Source organism: Ochotona curzoniae, unplaced genomic scaffold, assembly GCF_017591425.1.
Source record: "Ochotona curzoniae isolate NIBS_2020 unplaced genomic scaffold, NIBS_Ocur_1.0 scaffold_4506, whole genome shotgun sequence".
NCBI classification, from domain to species: Eukaryota; Metazoa; Chordata; class Mammalia; order Lagomorpha; family Ochotonidae; genus Ochotona; species Ochotona curzoniae.
This window is the reverse complement of record NW_024467119.1, coordinates 34254167-34281062: the sequence shown is the minus strand read 5'-3', so window position 1 is coordinate 34281062 and position 26896 is coordinate 34254167. Positions and strand designations below refer to the sequence as shown.

Sequence of the window (26896 nt, the reverse complement as noted above, 5' to 3'; positions counted from 1 at the left end):
GGCTTAGCATGCTGAGCCTCCACCCTGCGGCACCAGCATCCCACATGGGCATCAGTTTGAATCCAGGCTTCTCTACTTCCCTCCAGCTCCCTGCCTAAGGTGTTTGAAAGCAGCAGAGAATGGCTCAAGCCCTTGGGCCCATGATCCCATGTGGGAGACCTGGAAGAGTCTCCTGGATCCTCGCTTCAGAGCAGTTCAACTCTGGCCATTATGGCCATTCGGGAAGTGATGAAAGATCTCTCTCTACCTGACTACCCTTCTCTGCCAATCTGCCTCTCAGACAAAACAAAAATCAAACAAGGAAACAAGAAACCACAGATGAGCCTGTTGCTTTTCCAAGGTGTTCCCCTGAAATGTTGTGCCAGTGAAATGGAATATTGCTTGGAGATTAACACAGCTTGCAAAATTTTGCTTTTTGTTGATAATGCTCCTGCCCATGCTATCATAGGCGATCTTCATCCCAAGATCAGTGTGCTATATCTTCCCCCAACACCATCTTTTTGAACCAACCAACAGATTAAGGCGTAAGAGCAGCTGAAGAGGGCCACACCCAAGCTACCGCTGCAACATAGACGCCCGTGCCATTCTGTAAAGACCAGTATCTGTTACAGCATCATGAATTGTGCTACACTTGGGAAGACATCACAGGGGGTGTGAATGACAGCGGGAAGAACACCTTGAGAGATTCGTCCACGACCACAGAAGATTTGCCAAGAATGAGAAAGTTGACCAAACTAGAGCCAGAAACTCAATCTAGGCCTCCCATGTGGACAACAGGAATCCAATTCTTTGAGCCCTTAGCCTTGCCTCTGCAGCAGCGGGAAGCTGGGGTTATGAACCAAAGCCAGGGATTGAACCCACGTACTCTGCATGCATGCATCTCATCTGGGATCTTAACCACTAAGCTGTAAGTCTACCTAAGAAAAATATTTCTTAACCTAATTCCATTCATTGCTTTCTGGATTGTTGTATTGCTTTGATAGAAAAGAAACTGCTTCTGCTTTCAATATAAGCTGTATGTTTTTTTAAATTAATATGTAAAGTTTGTGGTTTTTTAAAAGAAGATTTATTTATTTTATTGGAAAGTCAGGTTACAGAGAGAAGCAGAGACACAGAGAAAAGATCTTCTGTCTGTTGGTTCACTCCAAGTGACTGCAGTGCCCAGAGCTGAGCTGATCCAAACCCAGGAACCAGGAGCTTTTTCTGGGTCTCCCATATGGGTGCCAGGTCCCAAGACTTTGGGCCATCCTCTACTGCTTTACAGGTGTCAAACAGGGAGCTGGTTAGGAAGTGGAGCAGCTGGGACACGAATCAATGCCCATACAGGATCCTGGTACATGCAAATTGAGGATTTAGCTATTAAGCTATGGTTTTGGGCCCAAATGTTTGTTTTAAGGATTGAAGTTTCATGTCATTTCTCTGGTCATCTTTCAAAATTGTCCTTTCATTGGGCACAGGACATGAGATGTTAACTGTGTCAGCAGAAATCAAGATGTACCCGTTTCCTGTGTTGTGTGTCCTCTGTGCATTGCAGGCTAATCAAAAAGTACCTTCCAGAAATACTGTATGTTTGATACTAAGGCATGAAAAGTCGATCTCTGGAAGGAAGTGGTGACAGCAATCAGCTTGGAAGGAATCACTCAGATCTGAAATCTACGCGAAGTAGACAAGTAAGCTAAAGAGGTGGAAGATCAGCAAGAATAATGTTAGCAAATGATAGTTTCTTCCTTTACCCAGGTGATCTTTCTTGAAGCAATCAAAAGCAGTCATCCTTAGCAACGAAACTCAAAAAGATGATTCTACTATTTGGTGACTCTGAAACTTTGGGGAATTAAAATCCTGAGGTTGTGTCTGGTGCCAGGGTGCAGGGGTGCGGTGCTCAGGTGCCAGTGTTTGCTAATAGAAGTCCTCTCCAAACCTGGGATCCTCCCAACACTTGCTTACTCAAGGAAATCTTTTAGGACTCAGGTCCCAAAGAGAGATATCTTCCAGGGCAAGGTTGCTTCAGAGGGCACCAGGTCAACTCTGCTACTTTGTCAGAACTGTGAGAGGAAATGTCACAGAATAGGATGAAAGCAGAGGTGCTGCTTAATGCTTCGCCCTTCTTCCCCTAGTTCAAATGGTAGCAATAAGGAAGTGACAGTGCTGGATTCTGGAAAAATCTCAAAACCAAGTTCAATGACTCTGTCTGAATGTGTATTTCCCTCATTCTTGACAGTAGCATAAGCATGGATCTCATGAATAAGATGTAAATGTTTGTGGCATTACACAACTACAGATGTTTTTCGTGATATTCCCTGGTTGATTTCTGGGGTCACACTCAAAGATACACACTATATGTGAGGTCTGTTGAACATTATACAAGGAAAACACACATTTAACAAGTTACAGCTATTTGTGTTACTATCATTTGCTCCCATTATGGATTGCCTGTAAAGCAAAAGTCTAGAGTGAAACATTTACTCACAGTTTGGGAGCTATCATTGCACCATACTGCGCGGTATCTGAGAAGAAGATAAGAAAAATAGTGTTAGCTCTGTTGAAATCAATTGATAATTGCATGAGCAGTTGAAACAGTTGCAGAGTCATGTCAATTACCCAAGTAGGTTAGAGTAGAAAGAGAAACATTCACTTTCTACTTTCTCCTTTTAGCTTTCCCCATTCTGAGTTTCCTAAATAGCCGATGTGAAAAGGGGGCCATTTTCTTAAATAAGCGGAAGCTGAATCAAGGAGGTTTTGTGGACTTCTGCAGAATCTTCTCCTTCCCTGTCAACAGAGCAGCTCGAAAAGGAGAAATAGGTTTGCTTATACACTTCCTGCTTACTAAAATAAGTAAAGAGGAACAAAACAAACACAATAACCACAAAAAGGTGTACCGATGAAGCAGTTCCTGTTTGCTAAGCAAAGTCTGAAGAGATTTCATGTAATTCCTTCGACCAAGGGAAGCAGAAAAGATATCTATGCTTAATTTTATACATGAGTACCTTGAGGCTGAAGAGTGTCGGGATCCACTGAGTGTGTAGGACTGGCCAAAGGCAGAGCTGAGATTCCAAACTCAGCCTGCCTCTCCCAAGGCGAACTTCCCCACAGCTCTGTAGAACCACAATGCTTCACAGGTTAAGAAAAGCAGGAAGAACAAAATTGGGTTCTGCCCTGAGATTTGGGGCAGCAGTGGAGAATTTGCTAATCAAACAACGCAAGATTGAGAGCTTTCCAACTAGTGAAGCACGGGAGAAAACAAAGATACAATCAGGGAAGGTGTAACGGTCCTTCTAATGATTGTGTGAACATGATCGTATGTCTGATCTGTTGGCACAGGATGTTGGTGAGAGGTGTGCCAGGAAGAGACCTTGCTGGCTTGCAGGGTGTAGAAATAGAATTGTCCCTGGGTGTGTGTGGGGGGGAGGGTCACCGCATTTTTCCTCTTTACCTTCTCACTAGTCAAGGAGACAGTCAGCGGTAGGCCTATTTCCTGAAGACAGCATGAAACATACAAGTTGCCCAACACCCCTCTCCCTTCCTAGCTTTGGGTCGCAACCACAGAAGAGCAAAGCATTCTTGAACAGAGACCTTGGAAAGAAAAACTTGGGGATCCCTAACCACGCTTGTCCTAAAGCACATATGAAATGCAGGGATCCCTAGCCATGCGTCTCCTGAAGCTCATATGAAGGCACTTGGAAAAGCCTGTGCAAAAACGGAATGAAAATCAATGTTGAAACTTGCTTTTCTACAAATGAATTTTTTATGAGCATTTGGAGCCATCTGTATGCACAAGGATTTCAATTACTTTTTTTTTTCTGCAAAATATGCTTCCTTTCCTCATTCCCATGAACTCTGTGAAGTACCTTCATGTCCACGCCTGCACTTCATCCTCTAAAAGCCATAGGAAGGTGCTGTTGCTGATACTGTTACAGTGTTCCAGTGAGATCCGCTTTGTCCAGTTTTGTCAATTGCTTTGTCTCATGTGTCCGGAAGAGTGCCTGCCAAAGACCGGTGTTCTTGATCAGGGGTTATGTTGACCATGGGTTGCATTCCCACCTAAAGATGAAGAAACTTAAGGACAGGCAGGTGAAGCATTTGCTCCAGCATCTATACTAGCAGCCTGGGAGATTCAAGAACATTCCCACCTGGGATGGGCCAAAACTGAGTAAGGAAGAGTGCTGCATGCGCTGGGATTCGTTTGTGCAGAACAGGAAGAAATAACTGCATTGGGCATTGGGTAACTGGAGGTTTAGGAAGCACCATCAGGCATTAAAGTGCTGTATTTGGGCCAGAAAGGAGCAGAGAACAACATATGCAAAGGCCATGTACATAAGGATGGGGCAGCCACTTGCACGGTTAACCAAGATCAGAAGCCTGCTTCTTTCCCAGTGATGAATTATTTTGTTTTCCCTCAGCCAAGGGAATTAGTTATAAAGCAGAAAATTATTATAGTGAATAAAGAAAGGGCTATTTCGTGCATAGCTGAATTTAATTTTTTAAACTTGAAGAAGTCTTTTTTTTATAGACAGGCAGCATTATATACAGGAAGAAAAGTATAAAATATGTCATCATAAGAACCAAGCTTTAACCTGCCTTTTTCCATCAGAAATCATTGGGAAATGTATTTAATTTTCTTAAGTCTCCATTTCTTGGTCTCTAAAATGAGGATTAACAATGATTGGAGTGGATGCAAAGTAATATTTGTTCTTGAAGATTTTGTTTGAAAGGCAAAGATACAGAAGTAGAGGGAGAAGGACAGAGATCTACCATCCAGTGGTTCATTTCCCAAAGAGCTGCATTCTCTCAGGCTTCACTAGGCTGAAGCCAGGAGCCTGGGCCTCCATCAGCTGGGTCTCCCACTGGCTTGGCTGGAACCCAGGCACTTTTTAAAAAATGTAAATTAAGAGTGAAAAGAGAATAAATGTGTCATTTTGTGTAGCTCCCACTCACATTCTATTTACACTTGATTTTTGACTTACATACTCATAAGTATTTTTGGAGGGGGTTGAGAGGTTATACTCAAGCATTTAGAAAGTCAGATTTATTTTCATCTCGTGTACTTATAATAAAGTTAAAAAGCACTTTAGAAACAACAGCTGTCCCTTAACTGATAAGTTTTTCTTGCTGCCAGTGAGGATGCTGTTGTGAAAGCCTGCCTGTGATTAAAATGATTCTTGGGTGATCCACAGGCTGCCTCTCACACAGGCAGTTTTTTATTGGCTCTTTTCACTGCACTGGCCTAATATTACATGCAGCTGCTATTAATTTCTGCACAAGGGAAGGCAAGGGAATGTAAAAAACAAATTTCATAAAAGAATATGCACGTGTTGCTACTTTGAATTACCAACTTCAACATGTCTTGGAATCCTCACTCCAAGTTTAAACAATATGCTCTTCCGAGAAATGACTGTAAACAGATTTTTCCACCAGCGATGCAAATGTAAAAGGTGCCTGTGAGAATGGGAGTCGTAAAGAAGCAGAAATTGGAATCGTTCAGTCATTAAGTATGGTGTATTAGTGCCCATGGCATGCCTGGCACCTCTTCGGACTGAACCTTCAGTAAGAAACAAAACAATTGAGGTGCTTGCCCTTATGGAATTCTCATTCTCTAGAGGAGAAAGAGAACAAACCAATAAAATATTATACTAGCTTTGTAGCCACTGCAAAGGACACCCACAGAGCAGATCAATCACGAGACTGGGAAGTGTGTTCTGGTGAGAGGTGGCAGCAGAGGACTCTCCGAGAACGCCTGGTTAAAAGAAGGAAACAATTTCTGTGTGGATCTTAAACGAATGTGTATTTGAACCCCTGGTTTCTCCTGCTCCAGGAGCTCATGACAAATGACCAGAAGTAAATGGGCACAGAGCAGTAACCACACGGGTGCAACTCTAACTTCGACTTTAGCCTGCACACAAACCTTTTGGATTATTCACACACAGATCTTGTGCTGTGTGAAGGCATCCCAGGAGTTGGCAGGCTTACACACGTAGGACAGGTAGGACATTCACGTTTCATCTAAGGACTGAGAGAAGAGATGGAGGTGGAACTGAAGTGGCTGCTTTAGTCATTGGCGGTGACTCGGTGACTATCATCACAAAAACCAAGTTGCAGCCACATCCTCATCCACAGGAGAGACCAGAGACCCCAGAGCCAACACAGAAGTAAGTCATACTGCTGAGCTCTATGCAGGTTTTGAAAATTAGATATTCTTTATTCTTGAAAGTTTAGCTTTTATTACTGATATGTCCTGTCTGTGATTGGGTGGTTGTTTTGTGACCTATTTCACCATTTTCCTGACTCTCATCTTAGTTCATGATCATGTGGAAATCCAGTGATAATTTCTAAGAGAAATACAAATGCATGAGATTTTTTTAAAACCCCATTTAAATGAATTTTTTACAAAGTGGACAAGTACTAAAACAAAATTCTGTCCTGATCAGGGGTTGTGATTTCTTCCAGAATTTTCCCCAAGTGATCTTTCAAAGTTGAAAAGAATTTCATTTCATGCTTAATTTCCTTTTCTTCTTTTTAAACTCCAGGGAATTTATTGACAATGTTTTCGATTATCTTACAGAATGCTTTGTTGGTATCTCCGTGTTTCGCCAAGAATCACATTCTAAAATCATTTGGTTTCAGAGAGAGCTCCAGAAGTTTGCCCTAGGCTAGAAATTTGAACTCATCGTTCCGGAGGCATATTTCAATTCTTTTTCTTGCTTTTCCTCTAATACGAGGCACCCATTCAAAGTCATTCAGTTATACTTATCAGAGATCTCTGTTAGAAAAACAGACATAGCAGCTTGCTGATTCAAAATTAAACATCCAGTGTTTTGCTTATATCAATAACCTGATCAGTTAACCAAAACTTTTCTTTCTCGATTTTGTTTTAGAATTTACCTCTAATCTGGGCAGCTTTTCCAGAACTGGAATAGGAATGTCCAGGTGTCCTGTGACGTGAAGAAAATTAACATTTTTCTTAACCACTAACTGTCAGGACCAAGAGAGTGTTGTTATTTCATGGCAATATGTGCCTGAAATCCCGATGCAAACTTCAGCACTTCACAAGAATGTTGTCTGAATACAGTTTTTGTATTTTGTAAACAGTCACTGGGAGGGCAGACATTGTGTCTGTGCCGGTACATTGTATGTAGGTTGATTATCAAACAAGTTAAGATGTAGCAAAGAAGAGCTGTTACCAAGTTCACAAACAACCTTAGTTTTTATACATCAGACTCACAGGTTATGCACAATTCCTAACTATATAAAGATTGTGTGGGGATGTGAAATTCCCAAGTCTGTTTCAATTCTCCATGTCTTTTTTTAAGAAGAGCTCAACTTGGCTGGTGTTTTGGGATGGATTGTAAAATGGCAAATATTTAATTCCTTACTTGTAAGTATTGTTGTCATTAAAATTGATCCCTCAAATTTAGTTGCTGCTAGTTGCTGTGCTCTTTGTCAAGGCGGCTAACACTATTGACTGCTGTCCCAGCAATTGTTCCTTTTCCAGCAAATTAATTTTGGATTTTTCCTAGCGGTCAGACACAGAGGACTTAAATTTTTAAGACGTTTTATTATGACCTTACAGAGATGTTCTTGGTAGATGATCAGCTTAGTCCAACGTAAACAGTTTCATTATGATAGTATTTTGTGAATGACCTTGTTGAAGTTGCCTCTGGGATTGAGACACTGATGTTTTTGTTGCTTATCAGTTGAAATATGTCAGTATTATTTAAAGTAAAAATAACCACACACCCAAGAGAAAGAACAAGTTTCCAAGACTTTTCAAAAAGTTTCCAAGAACTTTCAAAAACACAAGTGTTTGCCATTTAGCTAATGTTCAAAATCTTCTGAGGTTGATGGCTATATCTAGTGAAGTTGATATATGAGCCATCACTGCTGCCTCCTTGTGGCCGTGGTCGGCATTAGCAGGAAATTGGAGTCACATTCACATCAACTGTTAGTTCAAAGGGCTACACCCCATTTGAAGTTGAAAATCAGATTTGCATGGCTTGTTTTGAGTTTCAAATGTAGATAATTAGCTGGATTGCAAAAAGGGTAGTTTTATCTCTTCCTCGCTGCTTCTTAAACATTATTATAAGATAAAACTGTTATGTTATTGAGTTGACTGTGCTGAATAGCAGGACTAACGTGGGATTAGTATTACCCCTGACACGAACGGAAAAGCTTCATCCTCACATAGAATTGGGCTACGTTTTAAGCATAGATTCTTCATTGGGTTAAACAAATTTTCTGCTGTTCTGAATTGCAGAAAGCTATCCGCTTCTGAACCTCAAACTCAATAACTTTAACAAAAGACTTTTTTTTCTTTTTGACATTCACTATTTTTTCCTTTTGTATCACTTACTATCTACCGAGATGATGGTATGGTATATAGTTTAAATCTTTTACTCCATTAATGTAATTTCTTTTTTCAAAGATCTATTTATTTTTATTTGAAGAGCAGATTTGCAGAGAGAAGGTGAAATAGACAGAGACCTTCCATGAGCTGGTGTACTCCCCAAATGGCTGTAATGGCTGGAGGTAGACCAATCCAAATCCAGGAGCTAGGAGCTTCTTCTGGGCCTCCCATAGATGCAGGGGAGAGCTGGATCAAAGTAGAGCAGCGGGGACTGAACTGGTGCTCATATGGGATTCTGGTGCCGCAGGTGGCAGCCATGGAGCCCTTACTCTGTTATGATGATGCGGAGTAGCCAATCAGGCCCTGGTTTTATGGAATACATCTTTTAAGCGACCATCTGTGGGAAGGACTTTTATTCTCTCTTACTCGGAAGAAGCTAAGCCTCTAGCTGGCCACCACTGCCTCGGGACCGGAGGTTCTGCTTACCTAAGCATTTTGCTTCAGTATATTTTGATCTGGGTTATGTTTATCTTGCTTCTAAGCCTAACTATACATTCCTTGATTTTCCTTTGGATATTTTGTTTTCCATCCTTATGTGTTGCAGCAGGACGACCTTATCAAGCACCATGATATCAGGGAGCCGGTGCCAATAATATTACCCCAAATAGCAACAGAGCCTCCTCTCGGGCGGGAGCCATCTGCTCTCTTCCTGCCTTCCCACACTCCTTGCTATCCTTCTTTCATCTCTCTCTATCCTTTTGCATGTATTCCATGTGTCAGGCACTGCAGTGGCACTCTACCTACACCAGTGTCATTGTCATTGTAGAGGTGAGACAAGGGACCTGGCATAATGGCTCAATTGGCTAATCCTGCCCTTGCATGATCTGGGATTCTGCATAGATACTGGTTTGTGTCCTGGCTGCTTCCTGGTTGCTTTACTTCACATCCAGTTCCCTGCGTGTGGTCTGGGAAAGCAGTCAAGGATGACCCAAAGCCTTGGGACCATGCACTTGTGTGGGAGACCTGGAAGAAGCACCTGGCTCCTAGCTTTAGATTGGCTCAGCTCTGGCCATTGTGGCCATTTGGGGAGTGAACCAGTGGACAATAGATCTTTCTGTCTCTCCTTCTCTCAGAAAATTTGCATTTGAGACACATCATAAATCCACAGAAAACGCCAGCATTGGGCCTGGAGTGATAGCGTAGTAGTTAAAGACCTCGCCTTGCACATGCCAGGATCCCAGATGGTTGCCGGTTCTAATCTTGGCGGCTCAACTTCCCATCCAGCTCCCTGCTTGTACCTGGGAAAGCAGTCAAGGATGGCCCAAAGCCTTGGGAATCTGCACCCGCATGGGAGACCTGCAAGAGGATCTGGGCTCCTAGCTTTGGATCACACAGCACTGGCTACTTGCGGTCACCTGGCGAGTGAACCATCAGACTGGAAGATCTTCCTTTCTGTCTCTCCTCCTCTCTGTATATCCGCCTTTGCAATGAATGTAAATAAAATCTTAAAAAAAAAACCAAAAGGCCAGCATTGCAGGTAGCAGCTTTATCCACTATGCTGTAATGCCAGCCTCCCCACTGCTCCACTTGTGTCCTGACTCTGTGGAATGACCTGGGAAAGTAGCGAAAGAGAGCTTGTGTTCCTGCCCTCCAAATACCAGGACCCAAACGGAGCCCCCGGTTCCTTGTTTTGACCTGGTCTGGACGCAGCCATATGCAACCACTGGGGAGGGAAACAATGGATGGAAGAACTGTTTCTCAGTTTGTATGTGTGTATTTCTCTTTCTGCCTTTCAAATAAATAAACAATTTTTAAAATGTGAGGAGAGGGCCCAGAGCAATAGCATAGTGGTTAAGTTCCTCGCCTTGCACACATCGGGAACTCATATGGGCGCCGGTTCTAATCCCGGCTCCCATCCAACTCCCTGCTTGCAGCCTGGGTAAGGAATTGAGGACGGCCCAAAGCTTTGGGATCCTGAAAGAAGCTCTGGGATCCTGGCTTCGGATTGGCTCAACTTCAACCCTTGCGGCTGCTTGGGGAGTGAACCAGAAGATGGAGGATCTTCCTCTCTGTCTCTCCTCCTCTCTGTGTATCTTCCTTTCCGATAAAAATAAATAAAGAGGATAAGGTCATATTCTGGACAGCACCCTCTGTGGCTCTGCTGAGTGTTAACTACGATTTCCTTACTGGTTTTTATTGACCCTACAAACATTTACTTGAAATTCCTTCTGTCCATTTTTATGCAAAGCTTTACGTAATAGAGAATCAGTAAATGTTTACAGCTGTGTAGGCCACCCCCAGCCCCACCCCCGGCCTCTGCCTGCTACCTGCTGAGTATGACTTACAGCTTACCTGGCCTACCACACAACTTCCAGCCCTGCGTATGGAACGTGACCTCTGACATGATTGCAAAGTCAACAGGAGTTCGGTGTGCCTTTAGCCAATCACAATGTCATGGGGCGGGGGGACTGAAAACGCCCTCCTCCCCTTCCTTTCCTTAACCTTTAAAACCTTGGGACTCGTGCTCAGTAAAGAGACACTCTTCAGCAGCTTGTCTCTGGGGGTTCCTCGCCCAAAGAACGTTGTTGCCTCGCCCTCGGTGACCTTGGAGCCTGCTGGCCAGGCTTAAACCCTGACACAGAGGCATTTATCTTTATTTGTTTTTCATGTTATGAAAGTATGTGCATATAATCTGAAAGACAATATTTTCCAAGTTTGGAATAGGGTAGCTGTTGACATCAAGGAACCAGACTTATTTCTCTATAGAAAGTATAATGATGCAAGAAACTAAAGGAATGTACAGCTTCATTACTGAATTATGACTCTTGAAAGAATGTTCCAGAAGAAAAGATAAGCATTTGTCAGAGGTCCATGGACCTGGGCCAAATCTTAGATTTAAGATATGTTTCCGGAGAATAGATAGCTTCCAAGCTATGCTGAAAATTTTAAAATGTCTTTCTTATTTGTGCAAAATACAGTAAAAAAAAAAAAAAAAAAAGTGGCCTAAGTGCAAATTAACAACAAAAACAAGGTTTTGTTTTCATGCACCATTCAGGAAATAGATACTGATACTTATGTGCTTTTTGCCTGAAAAAGTAAAAGATACATTTATTTTTATAAGGATTTATTTGTTTTTATTGTAAAGTCAGATATACAGGGTGGAGGAGAGACAGAGAGGAAGATCTTCCATTGGCTGATTGACTCCACAAGTGGCCGCAATGGCCAGGGCTGAGCCATTCCAAAGCCAGGAGCCCAGAGCCTCTTCCAGGTCTCCCACATGGGTGCAGGGTCCCAAGGCTTTAGACCATCCTCAACTGCTTTTCCACGGCATAGACAGGGAACTGGATGGGAAACAGGGCCTCCAGGTTTAGAACGAGCAACCATATGGGATCCAGGTGCATGCAAGGTGAGAACTTTAGCTGCTAGGCTATCGTACTGGGCCCAAAAGATACTTCTTTAAGTTTTAGTTCTAATCGTAATAGATTTATGCATCTATACATGTTTGTCAAGAAAAATAATTTCTTTGTGCTATGCCAATAATTGACCTATAACAGAAAAAAAGTCTCAGAACCTTATGTAAAATGCTCTTCAAAGATTTATCTACTTATTGATTCCAAAGGCAGAGCGACAGAGAGAAGAGGCAAGACAGAGAAACATCTTCTATCTGCAGGCTCTCTCAGAAATAGCTGCAACAACCACGGTTACAACAGGCCAAAACCAGTAGTCAGGGACTCCGTCCAGGTCCCCCGTGCGGCGGAGGAGCCCAGAGCACTTGGACTGTCATCCGCTCATCTCCCCAGTGCGTTAGAGAGCTGGATGAGAAGTGGAGCAAAGAGAACTCGAACAGTGCGTTGATGTGGGATGTCAGTCAGCACGCAAGCGGTGGCTCAATGCACTGCACCACATTTAAACAGAAGTCACAACTGAGAATGACCTTCAATGAATAGACTTTTCTTCCTTTAGGGATTTAAAATAAACATATCAAGGAATAATAACAATTATGTTTTTCTTAGAGAATGATGCCTTAATTATGATACATAAAATATTTTTTCAGAAGTACCTTCGTCAGTCATATTTGCTATTCACTGTTTCTATGCTTCTGTATCTTTTCCACTCTTTATGTAAAAACGTCACAATGCCAAGTAACTTGGAGAATAGTCCCATTATTCTGTGGGTATTTCTTTTAATGCCCTGAATTTGAACTCCTTCACAAATATATTTTTCTACTCCCAGGGAATTTTTAGTTGTGAACTTAAAATATCTGTTGGTTTAGATGATTGTCTCTTCATTGAATGTTCGCACACATGTGTTATAGGTGGTATATGCCCATTGCACTTGGGTGGGGTCTGGACTTGTCAGTAGGGGTAGGGCAAGGACGCAAAATAATTGAGGGATGTTTGGTGGTTTTGTTTGTTTAAAGATTTATTTTTTCAAATTTATTTGAAAAGCAGAATGACAGAGAAAGGAGGAGCACAATCTTCCATTTGTGATTCACTCCCCAAATGGCTACAACGGCCGGAGTGGGACTCGACTGAAGCCAGGAGCTTCCTCTGGGTCATCCGTATGGGTGCAGCGACTCAAGCACTTTGGCCATTTTCCACTGCTTTCCCAAGCACGTTAGTAGGGAGCTGGATTGGAAGTGGAACAGCTAGGACTCGAATCAGCACCCATGTGGAATGCCAACATCACAGGTGAAGGTTCTGTCACCTGTCCCTCAACATTGATCCTGGCTTGGTCGCTAAATAAGAAACGCCAGCTCCACTCCACGTGAAAATCAGGGGCCAGATGAGTGCTAGGAGTCACCAACTCTGGGTTTCCCCATCCCCATGAAGGGTCTGGATTGAGAACTGCACAATACAGTTATTTCTAGGTCATTCACTCCACAAGTGAACCCTAGGAATATGAATTTGAGATCAGAATCTGGAAAACTGGACTTCATAATTTGTGCTTGTTGTTTATATGATGTACTTCCAGATGGAACTTTATTTTGAAGCTTGAACCAAATTTTTCTTTTTTCTAATGGCCCATTAATATTCTTTGAAAGAGTCTCTGAGTAAAGAAGGAATTATTTTTAATTCACTCCTTTAACTGAATTATTGCCATTGTATGTTTTATTCATTTAATTATAAAATGATTTCTTTTAATGTGTTATATTCAGTTTTTAATCTTGAGTTATAGAAAAAGAGTTCAAAGTTATTATTATCAATGCCAATAACTTTTAAGTATTTAGCATTGTGCCAAGTACATTATGTGCATAACTTCATTAATTTCTAATCCATGTTATAAAAAGTCAGCTTTGAAATTCAGATTTTATTAACAACCCAAAGACATACAGTAGTGAAATGTAAGAATTGAGTTCCAAGTGAAAATTTTTCTTCCTCTGTGGCTGGGTCATAAAATCACAGCACATTCCACTAGAAGTGCTTTCAAAACCATGAACTGGGGTGGGCATTTGGCTCCATGATCAAGACGCTGCTTGGGGTGCCGGCATCCCCCCCTGGAGTGTCTAGGTTCCACGTCCTCAAAATGTTCCTGACCCAGCTTCTTGCTAGTGCTCATTCAGGGGAGAGCAGGGGACTCAGGTACGAGGGTTAAAGCTTCCCATGTGGGAAAAGGGAATTTTCAAAATCATTAACCATGTATGCATAATAAAAATCACTGAAACTCAAAATTATAACGGCCTACATCTAACTGGTAGAGCCCATCTTAGTAACCTCTGTGAGATGCAGAAGTTTGCCTTTTCCTCTCTGGAGGCATAAGGAAAAAGCTCATCATTTTCCCACCCAGGAGACAGTCCAAGATTGTGTGTGTGTGTGTGTGTGTGTGTGTGTGTGTGTGACAAACAGATCAGGAAAAGCCTGCACCCTGGCTTCATTACAAGAGAACAGAGGGCACGGCACCGGTAGCCTTGTGGCTAAAGTTCTTGCACATGCCAGGATCCCATATGGGCACCAGTTCTAATCCTGGTGGCCCCACTTCCCATCCAGCTCCCTACCTGTGGCCTGGGAAAGCAGTCGAGGACGGCCCAAAGCTTTGGAACACTGCACCCATGTGGGAGACCCGGAAGAGGCTCTGGGCTCCTGACTTTGGAATGGCTCAGCTCTAGCCATTGCGGCTGCTTAGGGAGTGAATCAGTGGACGGAAGATCTTCCTCTCTGTCTCTCCTCTCTATATATCTGACTTTCCAATAAAGATAAATAAATCTTTTAGAGAGAGAGACAGAGAGACAGAGAGAGAGAGTGAGAGAGAGAATGGAGATCCACTTTTTAAAGCCTTTGATGTTGAGAGGCAGAAAGCACAGTGAAAGACGGGGTGAAGGCTGTCGTAGCATGGTCTGAGTCTTCTTGGAGGGGTCCTATCCTCTCAGTCTCTACCTGACTGGCCTTGCAAAGTCTCAGCTCTGTGCACAGAGCAAGCAAAGTGTCAGCCTTATACTAAACAGCTGACTGAGAGCCATGCAAAGATATATGAAGACACATTTTTTCCCTCTGCCCCTTGAAGTTGGTATGTGGAGACCTCTGAGCCTTGTAGATGTTTATAAACAAAATTTGAATTTGATTATTTCACCAGAATGTCCCAGTTCATAGAGAGGAGTGGGGTTAAGAGTTGGAAAAGAGAAAGAGATAATATTATTTCTGTTAAGTTTTCCCATATTATCTACTTATTTAAAAAAAGACAGTGGAGGAGGGCTGTCTTCCATCTACTGGGTCACTCCTCAGTACCCACAAGGGCCAGGCAGCGCCAGGCTGAGACCAAGAACCTGGAACTCCATCTGGGTCTCCAGCATTGGTGGCAGTGGCTGAAGCGATTGGACCGTTTCTACCATCTACCTAGGTACTTTAGCAGGGACCTGGGCCGGAAGCAGAACAACTGAGGCTTGACCTTTGGCTGTGATATGCAATGCTGACCTTGCGAGCACCAGGCTGGCCCAAGTCTTCATCTATTAGCTAGCCATTTATAATCTTGGCTTTGAAGTTTCCTCTTATAGCTCTAATTATCTCAGAAAAAAAAATGTTTTACAGTTCTCAAAAACACCCTCAAAGAAAAATGTTGAGACATCTCTTTAGGAGCCCTAGAGTAATCCCTCTCCTTTTCGCCTTCCAGCATCGCACCATGCCAAACTACAAACTCACTTACTTTAATATGAGAGGGAGAGCAGAAATTATCCGCTACATATTTGCTTATTTGGACATAAAGTATGAAGACCACAGAATAGAACTAACTGACTGGCCTGAAATCAAATCATGTAAGTAGCACAAATAATAGCTCAGGAAAATGTGGGCAATTTATACTTTGCAGAACTTTCTTCCTTCCTCAAGGAAATGAGCAAATAAAGTTGTTTTCATTTTATATACTTTTAAATGGTAAAGCCTTTTTTTGGGCAAACTAAATCAATGTCATGTATTTCAGCAAACTTCCTATCAAGAAAAGCACACCAAATAATTTTTTTTCTCTTGTTGAATTTATCACTGGCTCATGGATTACATGGTGGCATCATTTTCCCCCAAGAGACTTTTGTGTTTCCTTTTTGTCACTCATGTGTTGGTTACTCATCAGTGCATTTTTTTCATGGTGCTGTAATTTGTTGTTTATGTTGTTGTTGTGGCTGTTCTAATTCATACCAGTTGTTGGTCTTGTTTCATGGCTTCTCAATTATGGAAATGTACAGTGATGGAGTACTGGGGTCTACCATATACAGATGTGGGGGTATAATGCAACATGCATCCCTGCTTCCAGATGAAAGATGGATTCCCAATGAAACTGTTGGACATGTGTAAACAATGGGATGCTGGACTGTCTGACATTATCTGTACCAACAATGTTGGGGTACACTTAAATAAAAGCCTGATAGAATTATGATTCCTTATGAAAGACTACGCCATTGTGTAAAATGTGAAAAAATCTGACAGAGATGGGAATTTGGGGGGGAATCCCAGCCTATACGAAATTGTACCACATAATTCAAAATTCAAAATAAAAATATATTTTGAAAAAGTGCACAAATCTCTTTTGGGAACAACTATAAACAATAGCAGGTAAGGAGCTTTGTCAGGAGAGCTGCAGCCACCATGAAGCACACAGCTGTTAATAATTTGCAGTTAGGATTCCAGAAGCACAAAGAATTTAAGTGATTTTCTCAGTTCCCATCCATAGCAAGTAGTTCATTTAATCCTGAGTTAGCTTAGTTCTCCATAGCCAGTTGTTTTGCACTAGCCAGTGCCAACAGTAATAACACAATAATAGCTCGCAATTTGACAACAAGTTCCCACGTGTCTTTTGGAACCATGAGTAGCATCAGGCCCTTAAAAGATATGGCCTTTGCAATGACAAACCATCCTTTTTGAAAAGATTTATTTATTTGACAGAGTTAGAGAAAGAGAGATAGAGAAAGAGAATATGTCATAGCCATTGGCTCACTCTCCAAATAGATGCAACAGCCAAAACTGGGCCAGGCTGATATCAGAAGCTTCATTCGGGTCTTCCACGTGGGTTGCAGGGGCATATGCACTTGACTCATCTTTTCACAGGTTTTTAGCAAGGGCTGGACTGGAAATGGAGAGCTGGTGCATAAACTAGCATCCATATGGGATGGCAGTGTCATAGGGGGTATATTGGCCCGCTATGCTGCAATTTGGCCCCACCCCCTTTTATTAAGCAGAGACTTTCTCTCTAATAGGATAGGATATATTATTTCCTGTTCTCATTAAATGTTACCATTGATGGCCAAGTATTTTTCTTATCAAAATTTATATATGGGATTTTTAAGATAAAAGCTATGGGTGAACATTCATTTTGTTCATGGTTTCCCAAGCGGGTGCAGGGCCCCAATGCTTTGGGCCATCCTCGACTGCCTTCCCAGGCCACAAGCAGGGAGCTGGATGGGAAATGGAGCTGCCAGGATTAGAACCGGTGCTCATATGGGATCCTGACGCGTTCAAGGCAAGGACTTTAGCCGCTAGGCCACGCTGCTGGGCCCTGTCAGTAAACTTTTAAAATGTTCTTTGAGTGCCTCACTCCCTATTCCATCTTAACTTTTTATGCTATTGAAAATGGAACTTCTGTATTTTTTTTACTGTTTTTCTAAACTCTTCATAATGCTTAGGACATTCATTTCAAATCATGTAAGAGCCAAAAACATACCATTAAGTTCTCTTGAGGAATACAGACATTTGTATAAAACTAAAACAGTGAGGTTGTCAAAGATTCAATCCTTTTCTTGTGCTCTGTGTAAGATAATCCACTCTCTTTGCACGTTCAGGGTGCTGGGAAGAGCGAGGAGGCACACCCCTCACTTTCAACAATAAAACTGGATAGCTACAGAACACTTCGGATTGCATTATTTTGTCAAGAGCTTAGTCATACATTGGCCACATGCTACTGCAAGGGAAATTGGGAAATGGTGAGTTTACTGTGAATAACAGAGAACTCAGCTAACATTCCAGAGTTGTATTCGTTTGGGAAGAAAGGAAAAAGTGGGTGTAGTGAAGCAGCAGTGATTACACCTGTTACTGGGCTGCATCTCCCATCTAGTGTGGCAGTACGCTCAGGAATGTGAATCCCTCTCTGCTCTCTCCGTTGCTGGAGCCTGGAGCTGACTCAATCTCCAGTTGACCCTCTCCATCCTTGGATATTTCTACTAGAAGGGTCATTCTGGCCAAAGTTGACAGATGGATCACACATTTTTCGGCTTTTTTCACTCTCCTTAAAAACATAAAAGCATTTGACAGTTACAGTTTTGTGTTTTTGTTTGTTCATGTTTTACCATAAGGGCAAAACAACAACAATAAAACAACTTGAATGTGAGAGGAAAAAATTTGGAGAATAGTGAAATGAAAGTAGGTTCGCAAAGCTCAATAAGAAAGTTGGACAAAGAGAAGCAAGCTGACTCACTCTAAGTTCCTGTAAAAGGCTCAGTGAGTAGAAGCCACAGATGAGGGGATAGGGGACTGGCTGGAGGAAGGTGAAGAAGCTGTAGCAGCAGATCTTTTCCCACACACATCCTGGAAGAAACATGGACATTACTCAGTGTAGGGTGCGCCAGAGGATTCTGGGAGCACAAGCATGTCTGAAGACATGATGTTAGAATAAAGAAGAGATTTAAAGGAAATCTAAAGACCAACATGAGAGACTCATAGCCCCTTTGGCTGGCTCTACAAGCAGTACGCTACATGCAGGCTGATGTCACTCGGACAGACAGAAATTAGAGGAATTTTCTCTGGGACAACTAATCGGCCCAAAGGAAATGTCTAATGGATACTCAATATACGGGAGTTTGTCAATGGATTGTACCTGGCCCAATGTGTTGTCAAGGAATTTCTCTTTTTTAATCTTTTATTTATTATTATTATCATTTTATGATATAGTTCCAGAGGCCCCTGGGATTTCCCTTATCTCCTCCCTAATCCCCCCCCTCAATGGAGTTCCCTTATATCATTAATATTGTATAGTTCTTCATACACAGCACATCTCCATCATTGCGGACATGGACAATGGCAGAGAGTCCAGCATCCTAGTGTCAAGATATAGTAAACAGCTTCATTGGGAGTCCATCTTTTTGGGAAAGTAGAGATGCATACTACATTGTATCCTCACATCTGGATATAACAGTCTCCATTACACAGTTACTATACAACCCCTTAAATGAAAAGCCACAATACAAAAATCAAACACAGGAAGAAAAATAGAAATTTACAATGCTATGCAGTTAAATAACATGCTGCTACATATGATAGCCTCCATTACACAGTTACTCTACACCCCCTTAAATGAAAAGCCACAAAACAGTATCAATAAGAGGAAGAAAAAAAAAAAGAAACTAAAACACCATGAAGTTAAATAACATACTACTGAAAGACTAATGTATCGCTGAAGAAAGGAAAAAGAAAATCAAGAACCTTCTTGAAGAAAATGATGCTACTGTATGATCTATGGCTCATGGAAGAATTTAATCAGAAGAAAGTGTTTTGAAGAGATGAAATTAACAAAAAACAATCGAAATCCATGAGATATAGTTTCCACTGTTCATTGTTGGTGAAATGTGTCTCCTGTAGGCAACAAATAGATGGATTTTGGTTTTTTAATCCAGTCTACTAACCTATCACATTTGATTGATTGAGTTTAAGCCATTTACATTCAGGGTTATTATGTATGGGTGGTAATTTGGTCCTGTCACTTTAGCAATGGGTTGTTTATTGGTTTAATCTTGTGTTGTTATTTTACTGGGATTTTCTTCCCATTTGCCTTTGGTTTTGGTGGGCGCTATTCCTCTTCTCTGTCAAGAGAACATCTTGAAGTATCCTTTGTAGGGCAGGTTTGAAAGAGGCAAATTATTTTAACTTTTTTTTTTTTTTTTACTGTGGAAGAATTGTGTTTCATTTTCAAAGACAAAAGAAAGCTTTGCTGGATATGTTATCCTGGGCCGAAGGGCTTTCTATGCACATTGAGCTCCCAGGTGATTTTTATTTCTTGGCCTCTTATTACAGCAGTGGTAAAACAAAATCAATAGATATTTGAGGAACGTCTTTAATATGAAACTGGGCATAAACAAAGCTGCAGGGCAGAAAAAGCAATTCTGTGGGATACAAGATGGTTCAGTGAGTACACGCACACACACATCCCCAAATCTTCAAAATTATAGAACATCCAGAGAGAACAGAGAGATTATCCAATGTAGGAACTGGATTCTATAAAAGGAAATACTTTAAGACAAAAAGTTATTGAAAATTTAGAGTGTGATCTAAGCAAATCAACAGAAAGATTAAAATAAGGAAATCTTCCAGAAAACACAGTAGGACAAGCAAATAGAAAATGAAAGAAAAAAAAAAAAGTCAATGAAACTGAGGATCAAGCAATTTCGGAGGCCCACTTTTCAAGCCAAATTTTAGAAAAAGAACATAAGCCAGAAGACAGACAAACTTCTTTCATATACAAAACTAAAATGTGTCTCCTTATGACTTTCTTACACTGGTCGTTGATTCATCATTTTAATCAATGGAGAATAGACGATTTCTGCTTTTCATCTCCAAAACTCATAGAAAATGTGTGCTATTAAAACCTTCCCATGGATTACCAAATATTTTTTGCACCAAAATTAAGCTTGCCTTTGGATTTTATTTTTCCAAACTTTTTTTTTTTTGAGTATGCTCATGATGGAAGCAATTTGGAGGATATTGAAGATATTGGAGGAGGGAAAAGGCATTGCTGAGCTATCAGTTACATGAAGGTAAATGAAGGTAACAGTTTAGAACTGAGTCTCCGATCAACTCACGCAGGTGCACCTTGGCTTAATGAAGTGCTTTGGGTCATCCTTGTTTCACTGATCAGCCTTGTGAATTTCAGTTCCTCCTTCCCGTCCCTGACGGTCTGGGATTGCCACCACACGCAGGTGTGAGGGAGAGCACTCATTCCTAAGTGTTCCAATTTTAACCTCTGGGTTGCATTTCTCTGCTACCCAACTAGATGCCCTCTGACCAGGCTCCTGTTACAGAGCATCTGCTGTGTGGTGTCTGGTACCAGTTCAGAAACACAATGTTCTGGGCACGAGAACAGTGCAGAGTGGCATGAGACCATCACTCCATCGCAAGCCTAGACTTTATTTTAAAGCGTTTTCCCAGGATCACAGCACTTACACCGGCAGTCCTATCAAACTCAGGGCTCAAAGTCACTGTCAGAAAATTCCTTAAAGCTTTTGGACGGGACCTCCTACTAAGTGGTGCCTCCACTACAACTAATGTTTCTTGACACAAACAAAAAGTGGAGGATGTAGCATGTGTCTACCTGATTTTTTGTTAGAGGCAATTCGATCTTCCAGTTGTTGGGAGTTATTTCAAAATTGGTTCAAGCTCAACTGATGGCTGAACATTTACAAGAAAACACACCCCACTGTTGAGAATTTTTGTTCTAATGAAACTATTCTTAGTCTTGAGTTAACGTCTGCTCTTTTCTATTGCTTTTTGGCTCTCACGCCACATCTTTTTTTAAAGATTTACTTATTTTTATTGCAAAATCAGATATACAGACAGGAAGATCTTCTGTCCATTGATTCACTCCTCAAGCAGCTGCAATGGCTGGAGCTGAGCTGATCTGAAGCCAGAAACCTGGAGCCTCTTCCAGGCTTCCCAAGGCTTTGGGCCATCTTTGACTGCTTTCCCAGGCCACAAGTAGGAAGCTGGATGAGAAGAGGAGCTGTGGGATTAGAATTGATGCCCATATGGGATCCCAACATGTTCAAGGTGAGGAATTTAGCTGTTAGGCTACAATGCTGGGCCCCCTCTCCACATTGGATAGCTAGAGCCTTTTCTCCCATTTGATGGCTCAGCCATCCTTGTAGATGGCTACTGAGGTTTTTTTCCTTCTCCAGGAAAAGAGTGCCATGGCTCTTCAACCAATCCTCACCGACTGTGGTTTCCAAATCTCTCTGTCCTTTGGCTGCTATGCCCTGGGTATGCCCAGATTTTGAACATCTTTCTGCAACCCTGTCAGTGGCACCCCAAACCCTATGAGCTGTGTAACCTGGGTGATTTATAGAAGCACCTGCACCCTTATTTATAAAGTGAGATAGAAAGGTCTTCTTGTAAGTTCTAGACGATGAAACCAGCATGTGAAATACTGAGTACAATACCTGACACAAAGGAAACCCCCTGCAGCCCCGCAGAGTTGTTAGATAAGTTAGACAAGGAATTACCTCTTGTTCAGATGCCACCCCCATCCAAGTCAGCTCTGTTTGTGACTTATTTGTGCCCTGCATTGCCTCAGGTCCCTGGAACAGGGCTTGGCACAGTCTCTAGGTAAGTACTGTGAGACGCTTTAGTGTCTGGTGTGAACTGTGATTCATCTTAGCAGGTGTATGGCAGCCTTGAAGGAGAGGCACATGGTTGACTCTAGTAGTTGTGTGAGAGTCATGGCATCGCATGTGGTACTTTATTCTTTTCTCTCTTTCCCAAATATCTGCAAAGCCTAAAGCAAAGGCCTGATTGGGAAAATAGGGGTCATTCACATGATGAAGTAGTCCATTAATAAAACGATGGGCTTTCACTGATTTAGAAGTATTTTAAGAAGTTGCTTTTAAATATATAGAGAAACAAGATATTAAGTTGGTGGGTGGGAGTTTGGAGGAGGAATCCCAGTCTTTACAAAGTAGTACCATAAAATTTAAAAATTCCAAATAAAAATTTAACAACAAAAAAAGAATGTACACCAGCAAAAGAGATGGTAAGTCGGCTATAATTATGTGGTAAATTATTTTTTTATTTTTCAATTTAGAATTTTCCTAAAATGCATTTTTGACACATTTTTGACACTATGTAATAGGTTTGAATAAGAAAATAATATAGAATTTAGCAGGTAAATAATAATAAAGTATTTGTCATGAATCTGTCATTTATTTCTGCAAAAATGCTTGTTACTGTATTATATGCTTACAACCAAGACTTTAGCTAAATTCCTTACTACAACTTAAATGTAAATCAAAGACTATAATCCTAAGACTAAGGTTTTTAAATAACTGGTATATGATTCCAACACTGTCTGGTGTCCTGGAGGACCAGGGTAGATGTGGGACAGACAAGGCTAGGTCTCAACCCCTACTGAGCCAAGTGTGAGCCGTATGTGGGTATGGATGAGCCATGGCTGGGCTGAAATATCAAACAGCAAGAACCAGTTTGGGTTGAAAGCCAGTCAGGAAAAACCACTGTTCCTGCTAGGACAGGAGGTGAACTGAGTAGGCCTGGCTCATGGACCCCCTGGTATGCGCAAAATCTGGCATTGGGAGGGGTTCTGATGGAGGAGCCTGGGCAACTCCTCTGGCAGGACACAGACCCAGCAGGTAAATGCAAGAAGCATGACAGGAAACAGCCCAGAAGAGGCCATGTAAAGTTACCCACTGGCATACATTTGGATGGGTCGGGGGCAGACCAGGCTGAATCAGTTTTCATCATCCACTGGCAAACTGAGCACCATAACAGAGTGTGGGTCGAGCCAGGTTTGGCCGTGACAAAAACCAATGCACAATACGGAATGCCAAGGTGAGGTTGCCTGTACCGGATGTGACCACAGCACCCAACCAGCAAGCGTGAGAACCAGGAAGGGAGGGGGCAGAGCCGGCAGGGGAATATGAGGAGGGTAACCTTGCTGGACAGCTACTCCCACTGGAGAGCATGAGCTGGGATGGAGGCAGACCAGACTAAGCAGGGCTACAACACCTGTGTGCATCATGTGGACTAGATCAGGGAAAAGCCAGGCTGGGCTGATTATTCCTACTGGTGCAGTCTACAATTAGAGTAGGTGAGGGTTGTTGGGGCTTAGCAGCAGCATCAGCTGGCAGATGCTGGCACTGGGGGCTCATTCTGTCAAGTCAAACCACAGAACTACCTGGAGAGTGTATAATCTGGGAGTGGGAGAGACCTTGGAGGGAAATAGTGGGCTCTTCCCTCTTGGGTTACCACTCCCACAGGAGGGCACAAAAGCTAGGATGGGGCTGGGGTGGCTAGACAGAGAGGCACCCACCAATATCCATGAGGGTTGGTTGGTGAGCTGGTTGGATGGAACCAAGTTTTAATACCCATCGACATGTACGAGAGCAGAAGGAGATGTGGGACAGACTGGACACATACTGGCAAACCAGGGTAGGGGGTGGGCCTGATGGGGGTTATTGAGGTTCGCTCTCACTGGGCTGCAGCTCCCACTGGTTTATGTGAGGGCCAAGTATGTGCTGGGCAGAACCAGGCTGGACTGCAACACCCTTTGGTTCCAGTGGAAGACAGGGATGGAAACAGAACCAACCCAGCGATTGCAACCACCAGCTGATCAGGGCGATGGACGGTACTTGCTAGTACATACAAGAATCTGGTCTGAGAACACCTGAGACAAAGTTTCTTTGGGTATCTCCCCAATCGAAATGCCGGACTCAGAACCCTAACCAAGAAAAGACAGAGGACAGAACAAGTCAATCAACCACCTCAGCTATATGTTGGCAGCGAAATACTGGGCAAACGGAGACTCCAAGATGGACTGTGTTAATCATTGGATTCTTCAACAACCACATCGTGCTCGGAGTGGTGAGATTGGCAGTGATTCATAAATGGTGAACTATCAAAACCACTTGAGCAAGTATCTCAGAGCATGCCTCACATTCAGGACCTGGGGTGGGTGGGAGACTAGGTGGGGCTTCTCCCTCAATATCCCCCTTTACCTCAGATACATGAAGGAAACAATATGGAAATAATAGTCTTACCCACTTTTCTGTAGCTCTTGAACCTTTTTACCCTAGTTAACTATGTAAAGATTGTCAAAAATATAATGAAAAAAATGAAAAAAAATAAAGAACTGGTAATATGATCTATGATTGGGACCAGAAAATTTGGCTTTTTTAAAGGTTTTTAATTAAAAAAAAAATTTAAGTAGGAAGTGTGTGAGATTATGTAATATATACCATCAATGTGACCCTATGTGTTATTTATTTTAAATTTTGCCTTCACTTTATTTGAAAGGCAGAGAGAGAGAGATAGGGTCAGCCATGGGAAGATTATTTGCTGGCTCACTCCCCGGATGACCACAGCATCTGGGGCTGAGCTAGATGGTAGCAAGGAGTCTCAGACTCAGTCCATGTCTCTCATGGAGCAAAGCAACTGATTAGGTCACCAGGGTACACGTTAGCAGGAAGTTGAAGCCAGAGTGGATCTCAACCCACACCCAGGAGCTATGAGTTGGTATTTGAGTCCCAAGTACTGTCTTAAATCCCATGCCAAGCTCCTTCCTGACCTCAAACTTGGATTTTAGAATGAATTCTGACTTAACTTCATCGCAGGTCTTCTAAAACTTTTACAGTGCATAAACTGTAAAGATTCCACTAGAAGCTGTAAACTGTTTCTTAAGGAGTAACTAGCTATGAGTTCTGTGACTTGTGCCTAGCACGATGGCTCAGCGGCTAAATCCTCATCTTGCACATGCCAGGATCCTAGTTCATGTTCTGGATGCTCCACTTCCCATCCACCTCTCTGCTTGTGGCCTGGGAAAGCACTAGAGGGTGACCCGAAAGCCTTGGGACCCTGCAACTGTGTCAGAGACCCGGAAGAAGCACGTGGATCCTGGCTTTGGATTGGCTCAGTTCTGTCTGACCACTATGGCCTCCTAGGGAGTGAACCAGCAGATGGAAGATCTTTTTGTAACTCCTCTTTCTGGATCTTCTTTTCCAATAAAAAAACAAATTAAGAAAACGAAAAGAATTCTGTGACTTTAAAGCATACCCCTCCCCCGCCCCCGAAATTTCAGTAAAAATGTTAGTATCAAAGCTCTTGGTTTTATTGGGAAGTTGATTTTTTTTTTCCCCTAACTTTATTTTAAGGTATCCCATTTCACAAAATCCCCATTTTGGAAGTTGATGGAGTTGTCCTTCACCAGAGCTTGGCAATAGCAAGATACCTGGCCAAGAACACAGGTAATTCATGTATTGGCTTTAAGGTTTTTGATAAATGAAAAACACACACATATATGTGGCATTCACTATTTGTGATTGAATACTGTTGTACAAATGTAAATGGAATTAAAAGCTAAAGAAGTATAAATGCACCATTTTTATCGCTTTCCAGTTTAATGTTCCACGACTGCCTGATAAGCCAACATGTTTATTTTGTATTTGCCCTCTCAGCTCACACCTCCTTGCTCTTCAGGCCCTTTGGGGAGTGCAGAAATTGCTGGAGAGGTCTGTCTCATGCCAAACTTTTGTTCCTGTATTATATTATCAAAGAAGATTAATGAGTAGGAGACACATACGGTGGAGAAAAGCTGAAATTCCTTGGACTGTCAAAATCATGTCCTCCATCCTCGTCATGGGGGAGGAAGACCCCAGAATCTGTGGTTGCTTTATGTGGGTGTGGATTTCTGGATTGCAGGGGTAGCATCTGTATCCCATGGCATTGATGTGAAGTAAAGAAAAGGGCAGCCCAGGACTCACCTGCGCCTGACACCTTTCTTCCACCTGGTTCCATCTCCACCCTCTCTCTTCTCTCTTATCCCTCTCACAGTATTTCTGAATATAAAGCTACGTCAAAAGCTACTGTAGGTTCTTGCAAAGCTTCTTTCTGTCACATCCATCTGCAGGATCGCCAATTCTCCTATGCAGCTCACCATCACCATGATCTAAGTCATAACCTCATGGTTGTTATGGTTACACCAAAAATAAACTGGGCCATAAATACCAGTTTTTTTCTTTAAATCAAACAAAGTAACACATACTAAAGTACAGTAGTGTGTGCTAAACTAGCACATTTCCACAAGTACGGTGTTTGGCAATAAAGAACAAATGGAGATTACAATTGAATTGGTCTTTTACATAAAGCATGCCTATAATTGTGCATCAGTGTTTTTCAAAATTTAAGGACATCAGGATCAGTAAGAGGCTCATTGAAATACACATTACTCAAGCTCAATGTCAATTCCAAAAACTTGGATTCTGGGAGCCTCATGTGGGCATCTCGCTGTGAGCACCACGGGGTGGCAGTGTTCCAGACCAAGGCAAAAGGGCATGAGAACGAGAAGCTTTCCAGTGTGCAGCAGGAAGGA

General features: G+C 42.2%; 1 protein-coding gene across 2 annotated transcripts in view; it reads left to right on the top strand.

The window, feature by feature from the left end:
- Positions 1–3205: 3205 nt before the first annotated feature.
- HPGDS (hematopoietic prostaglandin D synthase) overlaps positions 3206–26896 on the top strand; it is a 34671-nt gene continuing 10980 nt past the window's right edge. Inside the window, exons 1-3 of one of the 2 annotated variants that reach the window (XM_040967371.1) lie at positions 3206–3258; positions 15443–15584; positions 25680–25772. In XM_040967371.1, the coding sequence (XP_040823305.1) occupies positions 15452–15584; positions 25680–25772 (226 nt within the window). In that variant the 5' untranslated portion in view covers positions 3206–3258; positions 15443–15451. Of the gene's footprint in view, positions 3259–5889; positions 6144–15442; positions 15585–25679; positions 25773–26896 lie in introns of those variants that run through there. The other variant, XM_040967372.1, reaches the window with a different exon arrangement.